This window comes from Arachis ipaensis, chromosome B8 (assembly GCF_059453495.1).
Source record: "Arachis ipaensis isolate K30076 ecotype BB chromosome B8, ASM5945349v1, whole genome shotgun sequence".
In the NCBI taxonomy this organism is placed as follows: Eukaryota; Viridiplantae; Streptophyta; class Magnoliopsida; order Fabales; family Fabaceae; genus Arachis; species Arachis ipaensis.
In genome coordinates, this window is record NC_142443.1 from 17,906,881 (window position 1) to 17,926,663 (window position 19,783).

A 19,783-nucleotide genomic window follows, 5' to 3' on the forward strand; every position below is an offset into this window, starting at 1 on the left:
AATTTACTAAGCTTCCATGTCTAATGCCGAGAACAATAGAAATCATTCAGTCTTCATGGACATGAGTCTTACTGTCGTAGTATCTCTTCTCACTCTCCCCTTTTTTTTCATTCCGTTTCTGAATCAAAGATAAAATAAAATAAAGCGGGTCAAAATAACTGAGAGTGCATTAACTAGGAAATCATGGCCAAAGGAACAAGAAAATGTAAAAGAAAACCAGCTAACCATAACAGACATTCCACTAGATAATTTTCTTCCTATTCTTTATATATTATGTCCTCTCATCCAAGGTTGAGTTTAGAATGTCCACTTTTATGTTCAAATAAATTTTGTTTTCTTGAACCAATCAAGGATCTAACACTAGCTTCTTTTATGTTCAATCACAATTATTAATCCATAAACACATAACATCTTAATTAGTGACATAGATTATTACGTTAACGGTTAACACTTTACCATCTTTGAGAGGGCTTTCCACAATTGTAAACACATTTTGAGTCATCATATTCGCCGCGATAATCGCATGGGTCATCGCTGCAACCATCTTCGCCGGCCAAGTAACTCGGCCAGATGCGGCCGATGTTATTGCCGTTAACCTAAGCATAGCCTTTGCCCATACCTTGCAGGTCCACCACAACAGGGTCTGTCCCCAGAGGAGCCTTGAAAGTTGTCTAGTAATTAAATAAACACAAGATCACCACAATTAGTATGTTAAATGCTAACTAATCACATGAAGATAATAGATGAGAATCGTAATTACCTTGTACCAAGTTAACATTCTGTTAGTGGGAAGACTTTGAGATTCCCATTTGGAAGGAGAAGCGAAGAGTGAGTCACTACTAAAGAATTTGTGATCCCCACCATGAAATCCAACCGTGTACAACCATTTGTGTTGAGAGATATACTTGATTATGGTCTCATCACCCTTTCTACTAATCAACTTAATTGGTCCAACAAGTCCAGCATGCCATTTGTCAAAGTTACCCCCATAGTTCTGAAGTCCAACAGTGACACTAAGGGCCCGTTTGGATAGGTTCATAAGTGACTTTTTTTAACTTTTAACTTATGAAAAGGTGTAGTATTAATGTCTAGTATAATTTTCAAAACAAAATTGTAACTTTCTAAAAAGCTATTTTGGTGCTTAAGGAGAAGTTAAAAAAATGACTTCTCTCATAATAAAAAGCTTTTTATCACTTTTCTCTTAAAATAAGTATTTTTAGAACTAAAAAACCAAACACAAAATAACTTATTTATTACTTTTAATATAAGCATTTATTGTTTAAGCTATTTCTTTAAAAGTAACTTAATTAAGTTATTTACCCAAACTGTGCCTAAGCAAGCTGATAGTGTTCTTTCCAGGCTGCAACTTTAACTTTGTCTCAAACTTGTCATTGTGAATTCCATAAGTGGCCCAATGAGACCCTATCCACATAACAAACAAAGGATATGAAATGTTATTTAATTGATCAATTAATTCATTAGGGTTATTATGGTGTGAAACATTGTTTACCAATATGTTGTCCATTGACGAATGCATGGATGTTGGCCACTGCCATTGATTCTGAGGGACATATCATCACTCCAAACAAGATCATCTTGATCAAGCTGGAGCCTTGTAATGTACCAAAGATAGTCACTAGCATCATCAGCAGCATCTTTCTGGTCAATGAGTTCATGTGCTGACTCCGAGGCATTGACTTTAGCAAGAAGAGCATGGTCAACGTTCTCAGCCCTCCATGTCCAATTCAAAGACATTGGCTCATCTTCAGCTTTGTTGCTTACTTTAACCATCACAGAAGTTTGCACATTCACCTTTTATAACAATAACAAAATATACAAGTTTATTAATAATTAATAATAAATTAAATTTAAAATATTTAATTAATTATGTTATATGATACCTTGGCTTTGTTATACTCTTCATTTTGACAATTAGGTAGAAGGCTCGACCATGCTGGAACTACATAGGTTCTTCCTCTAAATGAAACAGTAGCATCAGTGGTAGTGTTAGCATTGGTCAAGAAGCAACTTGATGATTTATCTGAGGCATACACAGTGGCCTGAAATAATTATTGTTGAAAAGTAATTATTCATTATTGCTCTAATTCAATCAGAGGAAAAAAATAATGAAAAATTGTAATTTTGTTTTCATGTATTTTTGTACCGTGACAGAGTTGCCAAAATCAATTTGGAAAACGTTCCCATTTGTAAGACTCTCTTCCATAGACTTCAAAATCCTGTGGAGTTCTTTGAGGTGACCCCATTTTGGTTGAGCTTTGTTGCCTACATACAATAATTAATTAATTACTCAAGGATCATTCATGGAAAAATATTAAAAAATGAGATTCTTGATCAATGTAATTTTACCATATTCATCAAGAGGAACATCATAATCGTATGAAGTGGCAATGTAATTTTACCATATTCAAGCTCTAATTTTCACATGTAGGAGAAATATTTTTTATGCCATTATTATTTGTTCAACTGTTTTGCTCAAGTTAATTACTAGCTTGACAACATAAAATTCAACAAGCCATATAAAAAATATACTACGTCAAACAAGAACCCATATATATAGAACCTTGAATATGGATCATCTGATTGATCTCGGTAACCACAGACCAGAGCACAACATTTCTTTTAATTCTCAAAGTTCTTCACACATCAAATTTAGATTTAGTTAAATCTGATACTTAATCTTGAATTTAGTCAATTTCGAAGAAGAATATAATGCACAACTAAAATTGAATTCTTCCTTTAGCATGTCATATAGAGATCATTGAACAAAAGGATAAATTTAGTTTAATTGTTGAACATAAAAGACACATGAAAAATAACTTACCTTTTCTGTCTTGGCAGCAGCTTTCGTAGCATTGCCATATAATTCTTCTCTGACAGATAGCTGATGCTTGAGATTCCTATCTTTCAAATCCTACAAATTAAGATTAAGAGATAATATAATTGGATGCCAACGTATTGATTCTAGAAACCATAATAATACTATATACCTCAAAAGAAGCATCTTCTCCTCTGAGATACTTCTTTATTTTCAGATCTAACTCATCAATGTGCTGAAAAGAAAAACATAATGTATAGTGTAAAGAATAAAATTAGATAACAAAATTCAAAACAAACACCACGGTGATATGTAACACAGAAATAAGCTTTTTTAAATTGCTATATTGCCAATACATTCGGGAAATAATGCTTAAATAGTATAACCCAGTGTTACACGAAAATGATAATACCAATTCGGTGTAACAATTCCTAATTTCAAAATTCAGAGTTCAAAATTGTAATGAAATCAAGTTTAGCTAAACCTAACTAATGGATATTTTCAAATTTATGCAGAATTTCACATCAAGTCAAACGAATCACATTGATCAATAAAGCTTATTATGCAGAGAAGCTATGATAATCAAGCCAATCACCAAGAAGAAGTGGATGACGATGGCTAGCACTCTATCATGAAAACGACGAACAATTGTGATGATGATCTCCACCGCTTTCGACCTCCTGGTTTCTGAAGTTCTGAATCCCCGAGTCCACAGCTACAAGTCGGAAGCAATTTCAATTGGAAGAGTAGATCTGAGGATGACGCAGCAACGGTGGCTCTAGAACTGGCAGACCTTGGCAACGGTGGATCCGAGACATCAACGCAGATCTGAGGTGGAGGAATAGAGATGCGGTTTGAATGAGTGTAGGACGATGGACGGCGGCTATCAGCGGTGGCAAGGCCTACGGCGGCGATGGTTGATGGTGGAGGGAAGTGAGTTCTGTTAAGGTGGAGACGGAGGGAAGTGAGTGTTTATTCTGAAGAACCAAACCCCAACACAGGAACAGTTCTTTTTCTTTTTCTTTTTCAATCAATTTAGTTTAGAAAATTGGAATACTTTTACCGGCAATAATAACAATTGCCGTTATTAATTTATAAAAGATAAAAATAATAGTAAAAGAAGTAATAATTTAGTGGCAATAATAATAATTTCCATTATAACATATATTAATAATAGCAAATGTATAATGGCCACAAAAATATAAGTTAAATAAAGGAAATAGTGACCATTGTATTATTGTCGCTCAAAATTTGCCACTAAAAATGAATTTTGTTGTAGTGACAACATGAGCTTGCTGCTGAACAACCCTGTTTCGGATAAAGTGAAGATCAATCTCAAAGTGTTTCGACCTGCTGTGAAGAATGGGATTGCGACTCATCAGCACAGTACTTTGATTATCACAAAATAAGGTGGGAGATGGATCTTGAGGAAGATGCATTTCAAAAGGAGCTTTTGTAACCATATTGTATCGGTCATGGCATCAGCCAACGCTCTGAATTCTTCCTCGGTACTGGACCTGGACACTGAAACCTGCTTCCTACTAGATCAGCAGATGAGATTTGACCCCAGAAACACACAGTACCCAGTGGTGGATTTGCGGTCAACTGGATCTGCTGCCCAGTCAGAGTCACTGAATGCCAAAATTTGGAAGTCTTCACTCTTGTTGAACTCAAGTCCCATATCTGATGTGCCTGCCAGGTAGCGCAGAATGCGCTTCACAGCCTTCCAATGCTGTTCGAGAGGAGTGTGGAGAAACTGGGAGACCTTGTTCACTGCAAAGGCAATGTCCTGCCTCGTGATGGTGGCATATTGTAGTCCCCCTACGATAGATCTGTACAGTGAGGGCTCATAAAAAAACAGCTCCAGATGTAGTCAGCTTGAGACTACTCATCATAGGAGTGGGCATTGCTTTAGCACTCACCATATCTGCCCGCTTGAGCAAGTCCCTGATATACTTAGTTTGCTTGAGCACTAGGGAACCCATGACCATTCTCTCAGCTTCAATACCAAGAAAGAAACTCATTTCTCCCAAGTCCTTGAGAGTAAACACCTTATTCAGATTCACTATCAGCCTATTTATTTCATCCGAAGCAGATCCAGTGACAAGAATATTATCGACATATGCCAAGAAGTAAATGGTGGAGAGAGGGCTATGTTTGACAAACAAATAAGGGTTGGAAGTGGTGTTGGTGAACCCAAACTGTTCCAAAGTGATCTTCAGTTTTAAAAACCAGGCACGCGGAGCTTGTTTCAGGCCATACAACGCCTTCTCAAGCTTGCACACAAGGTTGGAACCAAGGCGGTAGCCTTCAGGCTATAACATATATACATTTCTCGGGCAAATCGCCATTGAGAAAGGCACTATTGAAATCAAACTGACATATCTTCCACTACCTTGACAACGCCACTGCTAGGAATGCACGCACCGTAGCGGGTTTGGCAACTGGACTAAAAACATCGCCATAGTCAAGACCTTCCCTTTGATGGAACCCTTTCGCCACCAGCCGCGCTTTATACTTCTGAATGCTCCCATCCGGATGCCGTTTAATGCGAAAGACCCAGCGACAGCCAATAGGCTCTTCTGCAGCTGCTGTATTAACCAAGGTCCAGGTCTTGCACTTCATAAAAGCAGCATACTCTTCATCCATTGCCGCCTTCCACTGGGGTGAGGCAATGGCTTGAGACACAGAAGTTGGCTCTTCTTGTGTAAGGTCTGGTGGTGAGCCGATTAGCACAGAAGTGAACACTCTTGGCTTAAAAATACCGGCCCTACTTCTGGTGACCATTGGATGAGTGTTGCCAGCTGGCACCACAGGGTCGGGAGCAGCAGCAGTAGAAGATTGAGTGGTAAACCCTGAATTACTCAAGGAAAACTCAGAAGAAGAATTAGAGATACAAATGTCAGCAGATAATGGACAAGAATCAGCATAAGTAGTATTGGCAATAGGGGCAGATAGAGAGGAATAGGCAGGGGCTATTGCGGTTAAGGCAGGTTCACTTGATTAGGAAGAGGAAGCTGAAGAATTTGGTGTTACAACGGGTGGGGAGGCTGGACCCTGATTGAGGGAAGGTGGGGAAGGTGACGTAGGTAAGGTAGTAATAGTGATAGGAATTAATGAAGGCTGAGATGTGTGGGGCACAGAGGCTGGTAGCATTGAATGTTTGTTGAAGAACAGTGTTTGATAAGGGAACTCAGACTCATCAAAAATCACATGCCTTGACACAAAGATTTTTCCAGAAGGGCAAAGACACCTATATCCTTTATGCTGGGGTGAATACCCAAGAAACAAACACTTGTGCAATTTAAAATCAAATTTGTGTGGCTGATAATGTCTGAGTTGAGGGAAACAGGTGCAACCAAATATTTTGAGGAACTTATAGTCTGTGACTCGATTGTTGAGAAATTCATATGGGGACGTGAACTGAGTGGTAGCAGAGGGCAGTAGGTTAATGAGGTGTGTGGCAATTAGGCATGCTTCATCCCAAAACTTTAGAGGCATGGACGCCTGGGATAAAAGGGTCAGGGCAGTTTTGGTCACATGTCTGTATTTGCGCTCGTCCTTTCCATTTTGTTGATGTGTGTAGGGACAACTGAGCCTGTGTGCAATTCCATTTTCAATCAGAAACTGTGTAAAAGAACGGGATGTATATTCCTTTCCGTTGTCTGTTTGGAGAGTTTTAATTTTACACCCAATTCGATTCTCTATCAGCAACTTATACTGAGTGAACGCTTGAAGGCCCTGTCTTCGGTTGTGGAGCAGGTAAAGACAAGTGTACCGAGTTTTTGCATCAATGAAAATGATGTAATATCAAAATCCTGAACTGCTAATGATTGGGGAAGGACCCCATATGTCTGAAAACACTAAGTCTAGAGGGTTGCTATAAATTGTTTGAGAGTCTAAGAAAGGGAGATTGTGCAGTTTTCCTTGACAACAAGCATTGCATAAGGAATCAAATGATGAAAATTTGTTTTTGTTTTTATTTACGCTACCAGCATTACAAAGTTGCAGCACGCGTTCAACAATTCTAGGGGAGGGGTGACCTAACCTCTTATGCCACAAATCAAATTCACTCAATGGACTATCATTACAGACAGTAATTGAAGCAGTAGTATATCCTACATTTACAGATTTCGAACTCAGAGGACTGAGATTACATACTCTATTTATTTGTAAAAGGGGAGGGTGAACTGTTCCCTGAGTACATTGCTTATTGTTACCCTGCCTAGGTGTTGCAGCTGAATGTGCCACTTTTGCAAGCACTCCAACATTCTCAAAGTGATATAATCCTCCTTTAAGAGACCCCTTTAACAGTGTTTCCTTGGTTCCCTGGCATTTGACAAAGCAGTTAAATGGATGGAATTCGAAGAACACATGATTGTCCAAAGCGAACTTGGCTACACTTATGAGGTTCTTTGTAATTGAAGGGACATGTAATAGATTCATAAGTTTGAAATATTGAGGGCTGGACTTAGTAAATAAAATGGTTTTGTCAATACTATTTATGCTCATACCTTGGCCATTACCTGTTAGCACCTGATCTGTGCCTTCATACTCCGAGCCCGCAATAAGGTTGTTCGCATCAAAGGTCAGATGGTGAGATGCTCCAGTGTACAGGTACCAAGCTTTGTCGGTGAGAGGAGTCGATGAAGGTGCAGCAGTCAAGAATGCTTGAGCTTGAGGATTAGCTTGTGGTTGGTGGAAGGAAGAGGAGGGAGGTGGTGGTGCATTGGTTGCAGCTCCATGAGGATTTTGAAAGGCTTGGTCGAACCTGTGGTAGCACTCCCACACTGTATGTCCAAATCTGCCGCACAACTGACACTGTGGTCTGGAGTTTCCAAAGAAGCTCGTTCTTCCACCTCTGAAGCTGCCTCGTCCTCTAAATCTTCCTCTAAAATTCCTACCTCTATTTTGAAACTACTGCTGATGGTGAAAATTTGGCTGATATATAGGATAATTTGGCTGCTGCACAGAAGACTTCAGATCTGAACTCTGAGCTAGGTTTACTTGCATCGTTCCTAAAACAATTTTCTTAAATCGTTCTACTAGTTCTTCTTGACTCACCAGTAGCGATTCTACCTCACTTTCAGTTATGTCATTAGCTCTAGCATTAATCATAGTGATAAACGCACTATAATCCTCATTTAACCCTTGCGACACAGCCTCAACAAATTCTTCATTTGAAATTGGTGCACCTAGGGCAGAGAGAGCATTTGTTACCTTCTTGAGTTTGGATATGTAATCTGCTACGGATCCTTGCAATTTGATGGTTTTGAGTTGAGTTTTGAGCTATTTCACCTTCGACTTCAGCCGTTTTGCAAAGTACTCTTCCAATTTGTGCCATACCTCACACGCGAACTCGCAATTTGCTACCTGACTTGTGAAGCCTGGATCGATTGAGGCAAACAGCCACGACACTAAGAACTGATCATTCTGTTCCCAATCTAATAACTCCTGAGTCTCAATTTCATCTTCACGATCTGCATCTGTTTTGTATCGCTTTGGTATTTCTTCAAATCAAGGTGCTTTTTTGAGTCGATTGGACTTGATGAACGTCAAAGCTTGACGCCTCCAAGGCACAAAGTTGTCTTCATCCAGCTTGAATGAAATCGTGTTTATTGTTGCTTGCGCATTTGAGATTGTAGAAGCTTGTGGTTTGTTTGGTGCAGCCATGGATCAGAACCTGAAAGCTCTGATACCATGTGAAGGTATCAGAAACCTTTCAGGGATGAAGAAGGAAAAGAAGTTGAGAGAGAAAGGAAGAAAACAGAAGATTCTAGAAGAGGGCTTTCATTATTGTAATTGAAAGATTGCCTAAAAATCAAGTCACTTACACAGACTTCATGTCTTATATAGCAATTCTAATAGTTAATAAGAAACCAACTAACTTCTAACAGAATAACTACTTTACTAGCTTAGCTAATTAGCATAAGCATAACTATCATTTATCCCTAACACTATACTATTTTATAAGTATATCTGAACAAAAATATAGAAAATTAAATTGAGAGAGAAATAAAATAAAAAACAATACTTCACCTTTTTTAATTATTGAGATTTTTATTGAATAAAAAATGAACAAATTTTATTTTTAAGATATAAATATAGCATTTGTTTGGAGAACGGTATTGTCGACACGTTTAAATTTGATAATACCATTCTTTTTTTATATATATTTTAAATCATTATTTATTTTATTATTTTATCTTTTATAATAATTTAAAAATATATAAAATAAAAAATAATGATATTACGATAAAATCTATTCTACATTTGTTTATATTTTATCTTGCGCCAGCGGTAGTAACGACTACGTGCATATATTAAATATATTAAAAATATTATGTGTGCATTAAAATTAATTATTAATATATTTATAATTTAATTTATTTTTAAAATATATTTATATTTAAATATATATTTTTATTAATAACTAATTTTAGTAACTACCAATAAATTATAATTTAAATAGCATAATCCTTCCATATTTACTTAAGAGATCGTAAATTTGAATTTCTTTATTTTTGATTAAAAAAAAACTAATTTTAATAACTAATTTTAGTATACATATAATATAATCCTAACTATATAAATCTCTCGTTACATCAATCATACTCAATAAATTGATTCATGCCCTTAACATTTTCCATTGTCGAAAATTAATTAAGAAGAAATTTTCCATTTCCATATCCATCTCAAAGTCATTAATAAAAAAAATGGGATAAAACTATTAATAAAAAAATTGAAAGATATTTTGAGTTTAAGAGTCTAATTATGTGTAAGAAATAGTAAAAATTTAATTTCACTGCATCTTTAATAGATAACATCTATTTGAATTTTGAAAACAGTTATCTTTAAGTATATTATGTAAATTATTATAATTTAAATAATATTTATATTTTTTATAATAACATCTATTTGAAAACAGTTCTCTTTAGGTATATTATGTAAATTATTATAATTTAAATAATATTTATATTTTTTATAATAAGTTAGATTTAAAATGGTATGACTTACAAAGACGATAAATAAAGATATTTTTTTAAAAAAAAATTAATTCTTTTATGTTTAACATGTATCCCGATATATATCTCTTTAAATAAAATAAAAAAATTCAAAACTAAATACAGTTATTTTAAAAATAAAAAATAAATAAATAAAATTGTGTTGTTTAATCATAAACTGAATTTTTTTTACCTATTTTTCTGAATTTTTTTTATCTTAGCTCATAAGAAAAAAAAAAGAATTGTAATCAAAGGAACATATATAGCACGTTAAGGATGTAAGACCCAGAATCTTTGAAAAGTCTTATTATGATCAAGTCTCAAATCATACGGTTATTTATAGCCTTAATTTCGGAAATCACTCTATTAAAGATAATTAAGGCAAGTTTTGACTTATGGAATTTGAGATAAGTTATGATTATTATCCAATTTCACAATTATTGGATTATTTTCTATATTCAGAGTATAAAGTTGGTAGTTGTGAAATAATAAAGATTTCTATATGATTTGAATTAAATAAGTAATATTTTCAATATTAATACTGCTACTTTGGAAAATAAGGGATTTAATTATATTTCTCCTAATTATTTGATTTGGATATTTTATTGAAAATAATTTGTGAAATTGGTGAGCAAATAGTATTTTCTATATATAATTAGTGTTGGATTTAAATTGGATTTCAATTGCTATATTACCCTATTTTTAAGTAAAATTACTAATTTGCCCCTAACCCTAATTTACACACACCTCACCAAAAGCAACACTCAGCCACCGAAACCCTAATCCAGCTACCCTCTCCCCCAAGACTCAGCAGCAGCTGCGCAGCCCTATGCTAAACACACACACACTATTCCTCGAGAAATAAAGAAGGAAACAAACAAAGAAAGAAAGAGCGATCTGAGGGAGAGGAGGAGGGAAGGGCGGGCCTTTACCGCTGTCCAACCCGCCGCGCCTCGCCGCCTTTGCCGTCGCGGAGGACAGAACACAGGGAAGAGACTGCGCCGCGCGCTGGGCTTCACCACCGCCATCGCGCCGTCGTCTGGCCGAGGAGGAAGAAGAGTGTCGCGCCACATCGTCGCGTCGCGCCCCGCTATCGCCGCCTGTGCTGCAGCCCTTCGCGTTTCGCGCCGCCGTGAGTCGCGACCAGAGGGGAGAGAGAGACCATGAGAGGGACGTGGAGTCGGCGTCGCGCAGGGAGGCACTCGCCGCTGCCATCGCGCTCTGTCGTGTGCCGTCACTACTGTCTGAGCAGTCATCATCCCCTCCGTCCTGTTGCTCTGGTCTGCCGCTGCCACTGCTGGAGGTCCGCCCGATCTGATCCAAAGGGAAGAAAGAGGTCCAGGCCGCCGCTGCTACTTGCGTTGTAAGCTGCTGCACCGCCACCGCCGCAGGTGTCGCCGCTGGAGAAGGGAGCTGCGCCTCTGTGTTCTTGGGAGCCGGGAGTGGTTCCGTGACTTCTGGGACCACCGCCGAAGCCTCTGGCTGTTTCTGCCGTCACCGGAGAATCCTGCCGGTAAGGTTTTAAGTATTAGGTTTCGTTTCTCCTGAGTTTTTGGAAACGTTACAATCACTGTATATTGATTTCAGTCGCCGGAGTCTGATCACCGTTGCCGCCTAGGATGGCTTCTGAGGCTGCCGCCGAACCGGTTCGGAGACCGCCGCTGTTTCTGTTTAGCCGTTCCTTCGGTTCGGTAAGCGTTTCGATCTGAAAGCCCTCTAGTTACTGCTCTATTATACGTTGAGGAGTTGTAGCATTTGTTGTTATGAGAGTTAATCTCGGTTATTATATATTGCGATTAGAGTCGTTGTGGTTGCTGAGAAAACGGTTTGGAGCTGAGGTGTTGGTAGCCGGGATTTTGATTGTTGATTTCGGGTCGAGGCGGAAAGGACTCTGTGACGCGTTTGAGTTATGGAATTTGCGTTTTGAGGTAGGGGCGCTTTCCGAAAACTATAGTTTATTATTGGAATTATTACATATGGATACTGATGTGAGATATGGTGTATTTAGTGATTGTATCTGCCTTATGTATTATTTGATTGACTCGAATGATTATGGATGTTGGTTTGGCTGAATTGTTGTGCGGCTTTGTGAAATGTAATGTTTTGAAGTGATTCTTTAAGGATTTGAAATCTGAGTTTAATTCGTTGAGGATTGATTTGATTTGAGTCAATTATTTGATGATGTGAAAAATAGAATGCACTCTTGAATTCAGCCTGGCTTGCTTTAAATGATCTGGTTTTTGATAAATGATTGTTACTGAACCGTTTCTTTAAAGCTTTGGAAATGAGTTTATTCGGCTGATAACGATTTGATTTTTGAAACGGTTTCCTTGAAATATGGAATTGAGATGACTGTTGGATTTGGCTTGCCTTGAACTGATTTTGGATTTTGGGCTGTTAGAAAAAGGATTGTGGAATGATTTAGTTGGGACCCGAACCGGGTGGCAAAAGTCCAAGTTTTAGGGGAGGTGCTGCTGAAATTTCTACAAAATCCTACTCTTGTTTGAAAAGTTATTTAAAAAGGGTTGGATTTGAGAAATTGTATTATTTGATTTATTAAGAGAATATTTATGTTTTCAAGCTTAATTTATTTAATGAACTTTATGCGTTGAGTTCGGCTTATTTAGAAAGGAACTATTTTTACCGTTTGAATCACTGAAGGAAATAATGATGCTCTAATATTGATTTCAATATAAAAAGGAGCTTTTAGTGATTTCAAAGGAATCTAGACTTTTGATTGAGTAATTAAGTTTGAGGCATTTTGGAAGAGTTAGAAAAATGGGTTCTAAAAAGAAACCTGAAAGTGGTTTGATTCAAATGAACCGGTTCCTTTTCAAATGAGTTGATTTTTGGACCGGGTTGGAACTTGTGATTTTGTATGGTCGGTTTCATAATAAATTCAGTTTTATTTACTTGAACCGAGAATCCATGATTTTAAGAGTTTCAATGAATTTTAAGGAATTGATATAGGTTGACCTTCCCTAAAGACTTGGGACTCTGCCGAGAAACTCTTGTTATAAAATCCCATTGTTGGATGGGTGATTTTGAATGCTTTGAAATAAATCCTTAACTTGCCATGGTTTTGGAAGTTTTGGAAAGAGAATGCCGAGAGTGGCTTTGTTTTAAAAAGGAAACTCACTTTGAGTAAATTTGGCTTATGAGCCTGAGATGATTTGAAAATGAGATCTTTAAAGCCAAGACTGAAAAGAGTTGAAACTTGATTTCAAAGTGAAATGAATTGAGAAAATGATTTATGGCTTAAATGCCGATTTCATGAATTTGATGATTTTGAATGTGGAAGTGCTGTTTTGTTGAGAGCCGGAATGGCTGTGTATGATTATACATATTGATTGGTTCTGGATTGAACCGTGAGCCGGAATGGCTGTGTATGATATGGATATTGGCTGGTTCTGGAATGAACCGTGAGCCGGATGGCTGAGATGGATGTTGATCCATGGATGAGATTGAATGCATGTTTATGCTGAATCATTGATAAATGTGAATGTTGCACTTCCACTATCGGAGATGAGAGTTTCCCTGGGAGGAAGCAGTGGCTAGCCACCACGTGCTCCAGGTTGAGACTCGAAGCTCTTTTGACCCTATGTCGTAAGTGTGGTCGGGCACTGTGAAAGCCCGGATGAGCTCACCCCCGTAAATATTCACCAGTGAAGGTGATGGATATGGATCGTGATTATGATCAAGTTTATGATGAGTATAACTCGAGTTGGGGACGCGCGACAGAGGGACAGTCCAATGGTTAGCTACCAGGACTTGTCGGGTTGGCTCTATAACCAACAGATGATATCATCAGCCACTAGGGACAGGCATGCATCATATGCATCTATGTGACATTGTTTGGGTGTGCATATTATACTTGGTTTGCCTATGTGAATAATTGCTAATTGTTCTACTTGCAATAACTGTTTGTTTGTGCTTGCATCTTCCTATTTGTGTTTGCTACTGGGACTCTGTTGGACTGTGGTGATTGGTTGATGGTTGGATTATTTGGGCCTAGGGCCATGGTTGAAATGAGATGAACCGATGGTTGATTTCAGTTTTGTGTTTCTGGTTTGGAATAAAATATGAAAGGCTATTTTGGTTCCGCACAGATAAACTATTTTGAAAGGTTTTGAGTTTTTGAAAATTGAACGGTTCTTCTCTCAGAAAAGATTTCCGACTTTACTTTTATTGTAAACCGTTGTTTTTGAAAAGAGGCATAAGACGGTTATTAATCACTGGTGCGGTTTATCTTCATGTATCCTATTACAGTAATTCCCAAAAACCCTCTACTGAGAACCCTTTCGAGGATGATGTTCTCACCCCCCCTACATTTTTCCCTTTCAGGATATGGGCGCAGAAGTTACGAAGAGCTTATTTAATTGTTGTTGTGATGCTCTGTATTGTTTTAGTTATGGTTTACCGTACCCTCGCCTTATTCTTGATATAATCTGTAAGAGGGATAGGAATTGTATTGGATTATGTTTGTAATATTATTTATATATATTTATGTATATATATGGATGTACTCTTTATGGGTTGTTGTAAGTTGAATGGTATTTATGGATGTACTTTATCGAACGAAAGTATCTTTGGGAGCGGTATTGCGGTTTAAAGTTTTAAACAGGCTCATATTTTAGTAATAAATAGTATAAGTGTCGTCGTAATATCCGAGCTATCAGAGTCGCGCAGCCGGAAGCGTGAGCTTTGGTAGTTAGGGTGTTACAAAGGAAGCCAAACATATAATACAGACCAAACTTAAAAGTTTTTTTTTCTGTAATGGAAGATACCGAACTGATATGTAATAATAATAATAATAATAATAATAATAATAATAATAATAATAATATATGTTTTAGGATATATGATAAATTTATTATTAATAAAAAATTTTAAATATTTTTATTTAATAAATATAAAATAAATATATTAAAAATTTAAATTTTTTATATTGTTAATTAAAAAATTTAATTTATAAACTTAATATGTCTTTGTAAAATACAAGATAATAATAATAATAATAAACTGTTCGGCATTGTGCATAACGCCCTCAGTTCCACTTTATTAATTCTTTTGGTGCTCCTGATATCGCACATCATCACAATGCATGTCTTCTGCAAACACATCTTCCCTGCAAAATATAGTTAAATTGATCTTTCATGTACTGCCTTTCTTTCTTCTTTTTATCTGGGTTTAGTGTTTGTCGTTGAAAACTTTTGACACACTACAAGGGAGGCGGGAATTGGCGGCGGTTTTTTCATGAATTGGCAGCGGTTTTAAACCGCCGCAAAATCATTTTCGGCGGTTTATCGGTTTGCCATGGATATGGCTGCCGCAGTTAGATTTGGCGGCGGTTTTCAGCAACCGCTGGCATAACCGCCGCTAAATCAAAATTTTGCGGCATAATAACAGAAAACCGTCGCCGAATTGTGCTGACACAATTTCCCTCATATTTACCGGCGGTTTCTTAACCGCCGCAATGTTTATCGAAATGTCTGACTGGCCACACGTTTAGCGGCGGTTTTAAAACGGCCGCTAAATGCTAATGTAGTTTCTGTCAGAGATGCCGGCGGTTACAAACCGCTGCCAGATATAAAAGTTTCTACACTCATTGAACCAAAATAGAGCTGGTTTAAAACCGCCGCTATGTAAACAGAAATTTAAAAAAAAAATTAAAAATTGGCTCTTTCAAAAAATAACGCCAAATTGGTTCAAAATATTATTTAATGATTTTTTATAATTCTTCTTATATTTTTTATTATTTTAAAGTTTGAATATTTTCAACCTTAGAATCTAAACTTGTATCAAAAACAAAATCGAGATATAAGCAAAACAGGAAATATATATATCCATGAAAATACGAACAAAAAGAAATCTCTTTCAAAGAGTTGCTCAGTCTAATTCAATAAAATGTTTGCTTCAATGCAACATATCTCCAATCCTAATATTCTAGTATTCACTCTATCATTCCACGAAACGCATTCCTGCAGCGATGTCTGGTGGCAGCTCCTCACCCTGCCGTTGAAACAGATAAATCAGAGCACTCTCCATCGCCTTCATCTTTTTCTTATCTGCTGCTGCCTCATCCTCCATCGCCTTCCTCTTCAGCTTCTCGCCTTCCAGCTGTGCCTCCAGTTCAAGCAGCTTCCTCTGAGTCTCCTCTAGTTGGACTCCGTTGCCATGCCCATGTAAATTTGGCCCGAAGAGCTGACTAGGAGTCGGTCCAAAAGCCACAGCATGTACTCTACCCGGTTTCTCTTTTCTGAAAACCTGAGCAATGGAATCATTCTGAGACAACACCCTAGATGACTCATCCTGTTGCTCAATCTCCTCAATTCTTTCCTACAGACACAAATTAGCAAATACAACAATTTTGTTGATGGGTCCATCTCATGTCAAGAACACACCAAATGATAACATAGGTAAATTAGCAATGACAATTAAAGCCTATAAACATAACAGGTAAATTAGCAATGACAATTAAAGTAAGCTGGAATATGAATTGTAAAAGTATCTTGGTCCATTTTAACATAGAGTATCAAACCATTCATCAAACAGGAAGAAAAACAAAATAACATAGAAAAATAGACTATTACCCTATTTGAAGTCATAACTTTATCGATCAATTATAAATAGTGGTACTTACACCGATTGCTCTTGCTTCATCATTCATGTAGGAGCCGTCCTTTTTTTTGTGCACTGCTATCCATAACTCCCCTCTTCCGACTATTCTCCCTTGTTGTTCCGACTGTATCAACAAATTTTATGCTATTACCATTCTCCACACAATCAAGGCAATCTCAAGTTACGAAAATAGTCCAAAGGGTGAACCAAAAAAGTAATGTACCTCTTCTTCGATCCGTCGTGCAAAGCTTTTTGAACCGCCAGTGTGGGTATATTGTTGTTTTGATCAATTCTTCGCATTTTTCTTGCACTTCTCCTATTGGTCCAATAGAGACAAAAGGCGATTATAAGATGATCTAAAAAGACTCAATGCAACAATAATTTACATAAAACTTGTGTACCAATGATATACTAGATTACCTTCGTTTCAGGTTTGGCGCGATACTCAAGGAACCATCTCCAATGCTCTCGATCGATTCCCGGCGGACGGTTCTCAATATTTTGTTCAGTCGTGAACGTTGGCTCGAAATAAGCATTATACAACCTCAGCCCTGTCTCCTTCCAGGACTTCCCCATACTTTTCAAGATATTTTTTTTGATAACTCCTTTGCTATCTTCATCAATGTGGAAAATTTGCTATACAGATAACCAAAAATTTGTCAAAAATTGTAAAAATAAGTAGATGTATTTCAAAGGGGATATAAACTTTTACCTTCACACATTCGCTATAAACTTTGTCCTTTGTGGTAATCTTACGCCAGCTTTCCTCATAGATAGGAAACTTTCCAAAGTCAAATCCTAGCAGACCAAGCACGCCACTCAACAGTCCAGCTTCATTTCCAATGGCTTGCTTTGCTCTGTTGAACCTGAGGACGATCTTTCTACCATTAGACCGTTCCATGGCCTCCCTCACGCTTAGTCTTGCCGGCTTGATTGTGCCATCGGAATCTATAAGCCAAACATAATACCTTATGTTTATCCGTAGTGGACAGCATGCGAGAATAATAAAACTTAACAAGAGTCTAAATCATATTGAACACATCAAATTTATTAGCTAAATTACCGATTATCCTGACTTCCCAAAACTCTGTAGTCTTGCGTCCTTTGCGATTCTGAGCTCTAGAATCAACAACGGACTTATCAGCTGCTTGATCAACAGAATCTACATCATTAGCATTATCTGCCGAGTTTACATGGCTTGGCTCCGAGTTCTGAATGTTAGTTGTGCTCGTTTGTGGAGCCGGCCTTGGTACACTGCGCAGCGGAAGGAACGGGCGTGAAGTTGGAGGGACACTATCACCACTGTCCGGGAGAATTTCAGAGTCATCGCGGTGGGAAGCCGAGGCCGGAGGCGGGACCGGAGGCGGAGCCGTTTGTGGTTGCTGACATCCTGGTCCTACTTTCGGTTTTCTTGTGAAACGACCTTTTCTAGCCATTTTAGAAGGTATAGGGTGCCTGTTTCAACCAAAAAAGAAATTAAAATAAAAAAAGTCAAAGCACATTCATGCTGTTTTGGTAAATTTGTTACAATCAAAATTGATATATAATCCACATTAACTAGTTCATATAGAAAACACAAGTCTGAATATGGATATAAGATTACATATGTGGAAATATAATTTCTGCCTGGGAATCTAAGATACTCCCAAACATTTCACGGGAAAAGATCCACATACATTCACGAGTGTAGCACATGCAAACGGCAACTCCAAATTTCATACTGTGTTCCATATATAGCTTTGGGCTTCAAATATCACATACACTATATCCAATAATAATATTATTTTATTCAATCTCTCCTTTTAATGCCATGAATAGTCTAACGGTAATAAATGGTGTAGGTTAATATATTTATTTAAGGCTAAGTGACTAAATAATTTATATGAACATATTGCACCAATCACACAGGAAATAGTTGAAATATATATAATGCAATGCGTATAGGTAAGTATCACCAAACCATTAACGCTACTGTAGACAACACTAATAAAGAACACCAAGCACAATTTAAAATAACATCCAAGTGGTTATATATATATATAAATGTGCCTTTTCAGGTACAGGTTTAAACAAGGAAGAGCCTATAAATTACTCATCCCCTCCCCCAATTTAATTAGCTCCTTGCTTTAATTATTTTATGCATGTCCTAGAGTATGAGCTATAATAATTGCAACGAGTATATGATACCAAAAAGGATGTTATTTTATAATAATCATCGAATAATAATCAAATTTGAACAGCAAGACAATAAGAAAACTATGCTGCTCTGAGGATTACATATAAATATTAAGGATGAGATAAAGTAGGAAAGAAACAAACAATTGTATTGTAAATCGAATGGAATTATGTAATTAAGCATGGCAGCACAACAGCAAGCTAAGAATGTATTGAATCTTACTAAGTTTTGGGTGAAAATAAGACAAAACTATGCTAAACGGCCACGCTGGTGACTGCAAACGGGGGTAACATCTAACTAAAAGCTCTCATAAGTTCCTGAATTAGTCAACGCATTTTTAATACCAAGTCAAGTATACTTCTAAAAGAGTGGTGCATTTTAAACTACCAAATCTAAAACCTGTATCCCCTTCCGATACACAAACTCCTAAGTCCCACTCCTCCGTTCCCAACTTTACATTGGATATACCTCTTCATAAGATTCCTACTTCCGCATCAAATTAATCCTTTTCAAGTGATATTTGCATTTCAGTGGTTCAAATTATACAACCCAAATTAGCCCATACATAACGCGGATGTCAATCTATGAATTTTAAACAAGGATATTGCAGAGCAGGATATAATAGTGTAGCCTCAAGTAAGCAACAAACTGAATCAAAATAAATCCTCTTAGTTCATTAAAATTCATAAGTCATTATTGTATTACGGGACTATACACCTTCATATTAATATTCTATTATGTTCACCTCTTACCCAGAAGAATTTAGGCTTACGGTGAAACGAACAAAACAAATTTCAGTCATATTAAGAGCACCCACTGAAATCAACAATTTTAACATCACCCATTTCGGTGTTAGAAAGAGGGAGGGTTACCGGAGTAGAGAGGTTGGGCACCGGAAGACGACCACACGGGCGGAGAGACCTGAGCGACCGGCAGCTTCTCGAGACAACAAGGATCCGACGCAGGTTATAGATTTCTCCTTGGAGCCCGAGATGTCAGAGCTTCTATGGGTTGGGGGATGCCTTCGTTAAATGTTTTTGAGTTAGGGTTGGAGTGTATAAGGATTTGGGAGCAGATGATATGACTGCCGCATAGACTGGGGTATGAAAATTTCAATCAAAGGAGTTCAATTAAATAAATTGGCGG

At 37.3% G+C, this 19,783-nt stretch overlaps 1 protein-coding gene across 1 annotated transcript; it reads right to left on the bottom strand.

The window, feature by feature from the left end:
• Positions 1-16,488: 16,488 nt before the first annotated feature.
• On the bottom strand, positions 16,489-19,776 carry LOC107612626 (uncharacterized). The gene is made up of 6 exons (XM_088497289.1): positions 19,510-19,776; positions 17,525-17,916; positions 17,174-17,409; positions 16,882-17,097; positions 16,685-16,777; positions 16,489-16,585 (listed from the first exon to the last, which is right to left on the bottom strand). Exons 2-5 carry the CDS (start codon positions 17,895-17,897, stop codon positions 16,748-16,750), a joined length of 855 nt encoding a protein of 284 aa, XP_088353415.1. The 5' UTR covers positions 17,898-17,916; positions 19,510-19,776; the 3' UTR covers positions 16,489-16,585; positions 16,685-16,747.
• Between the last annotated feature and the right edge of the window lie 7 nt (positions 19,777-19,783).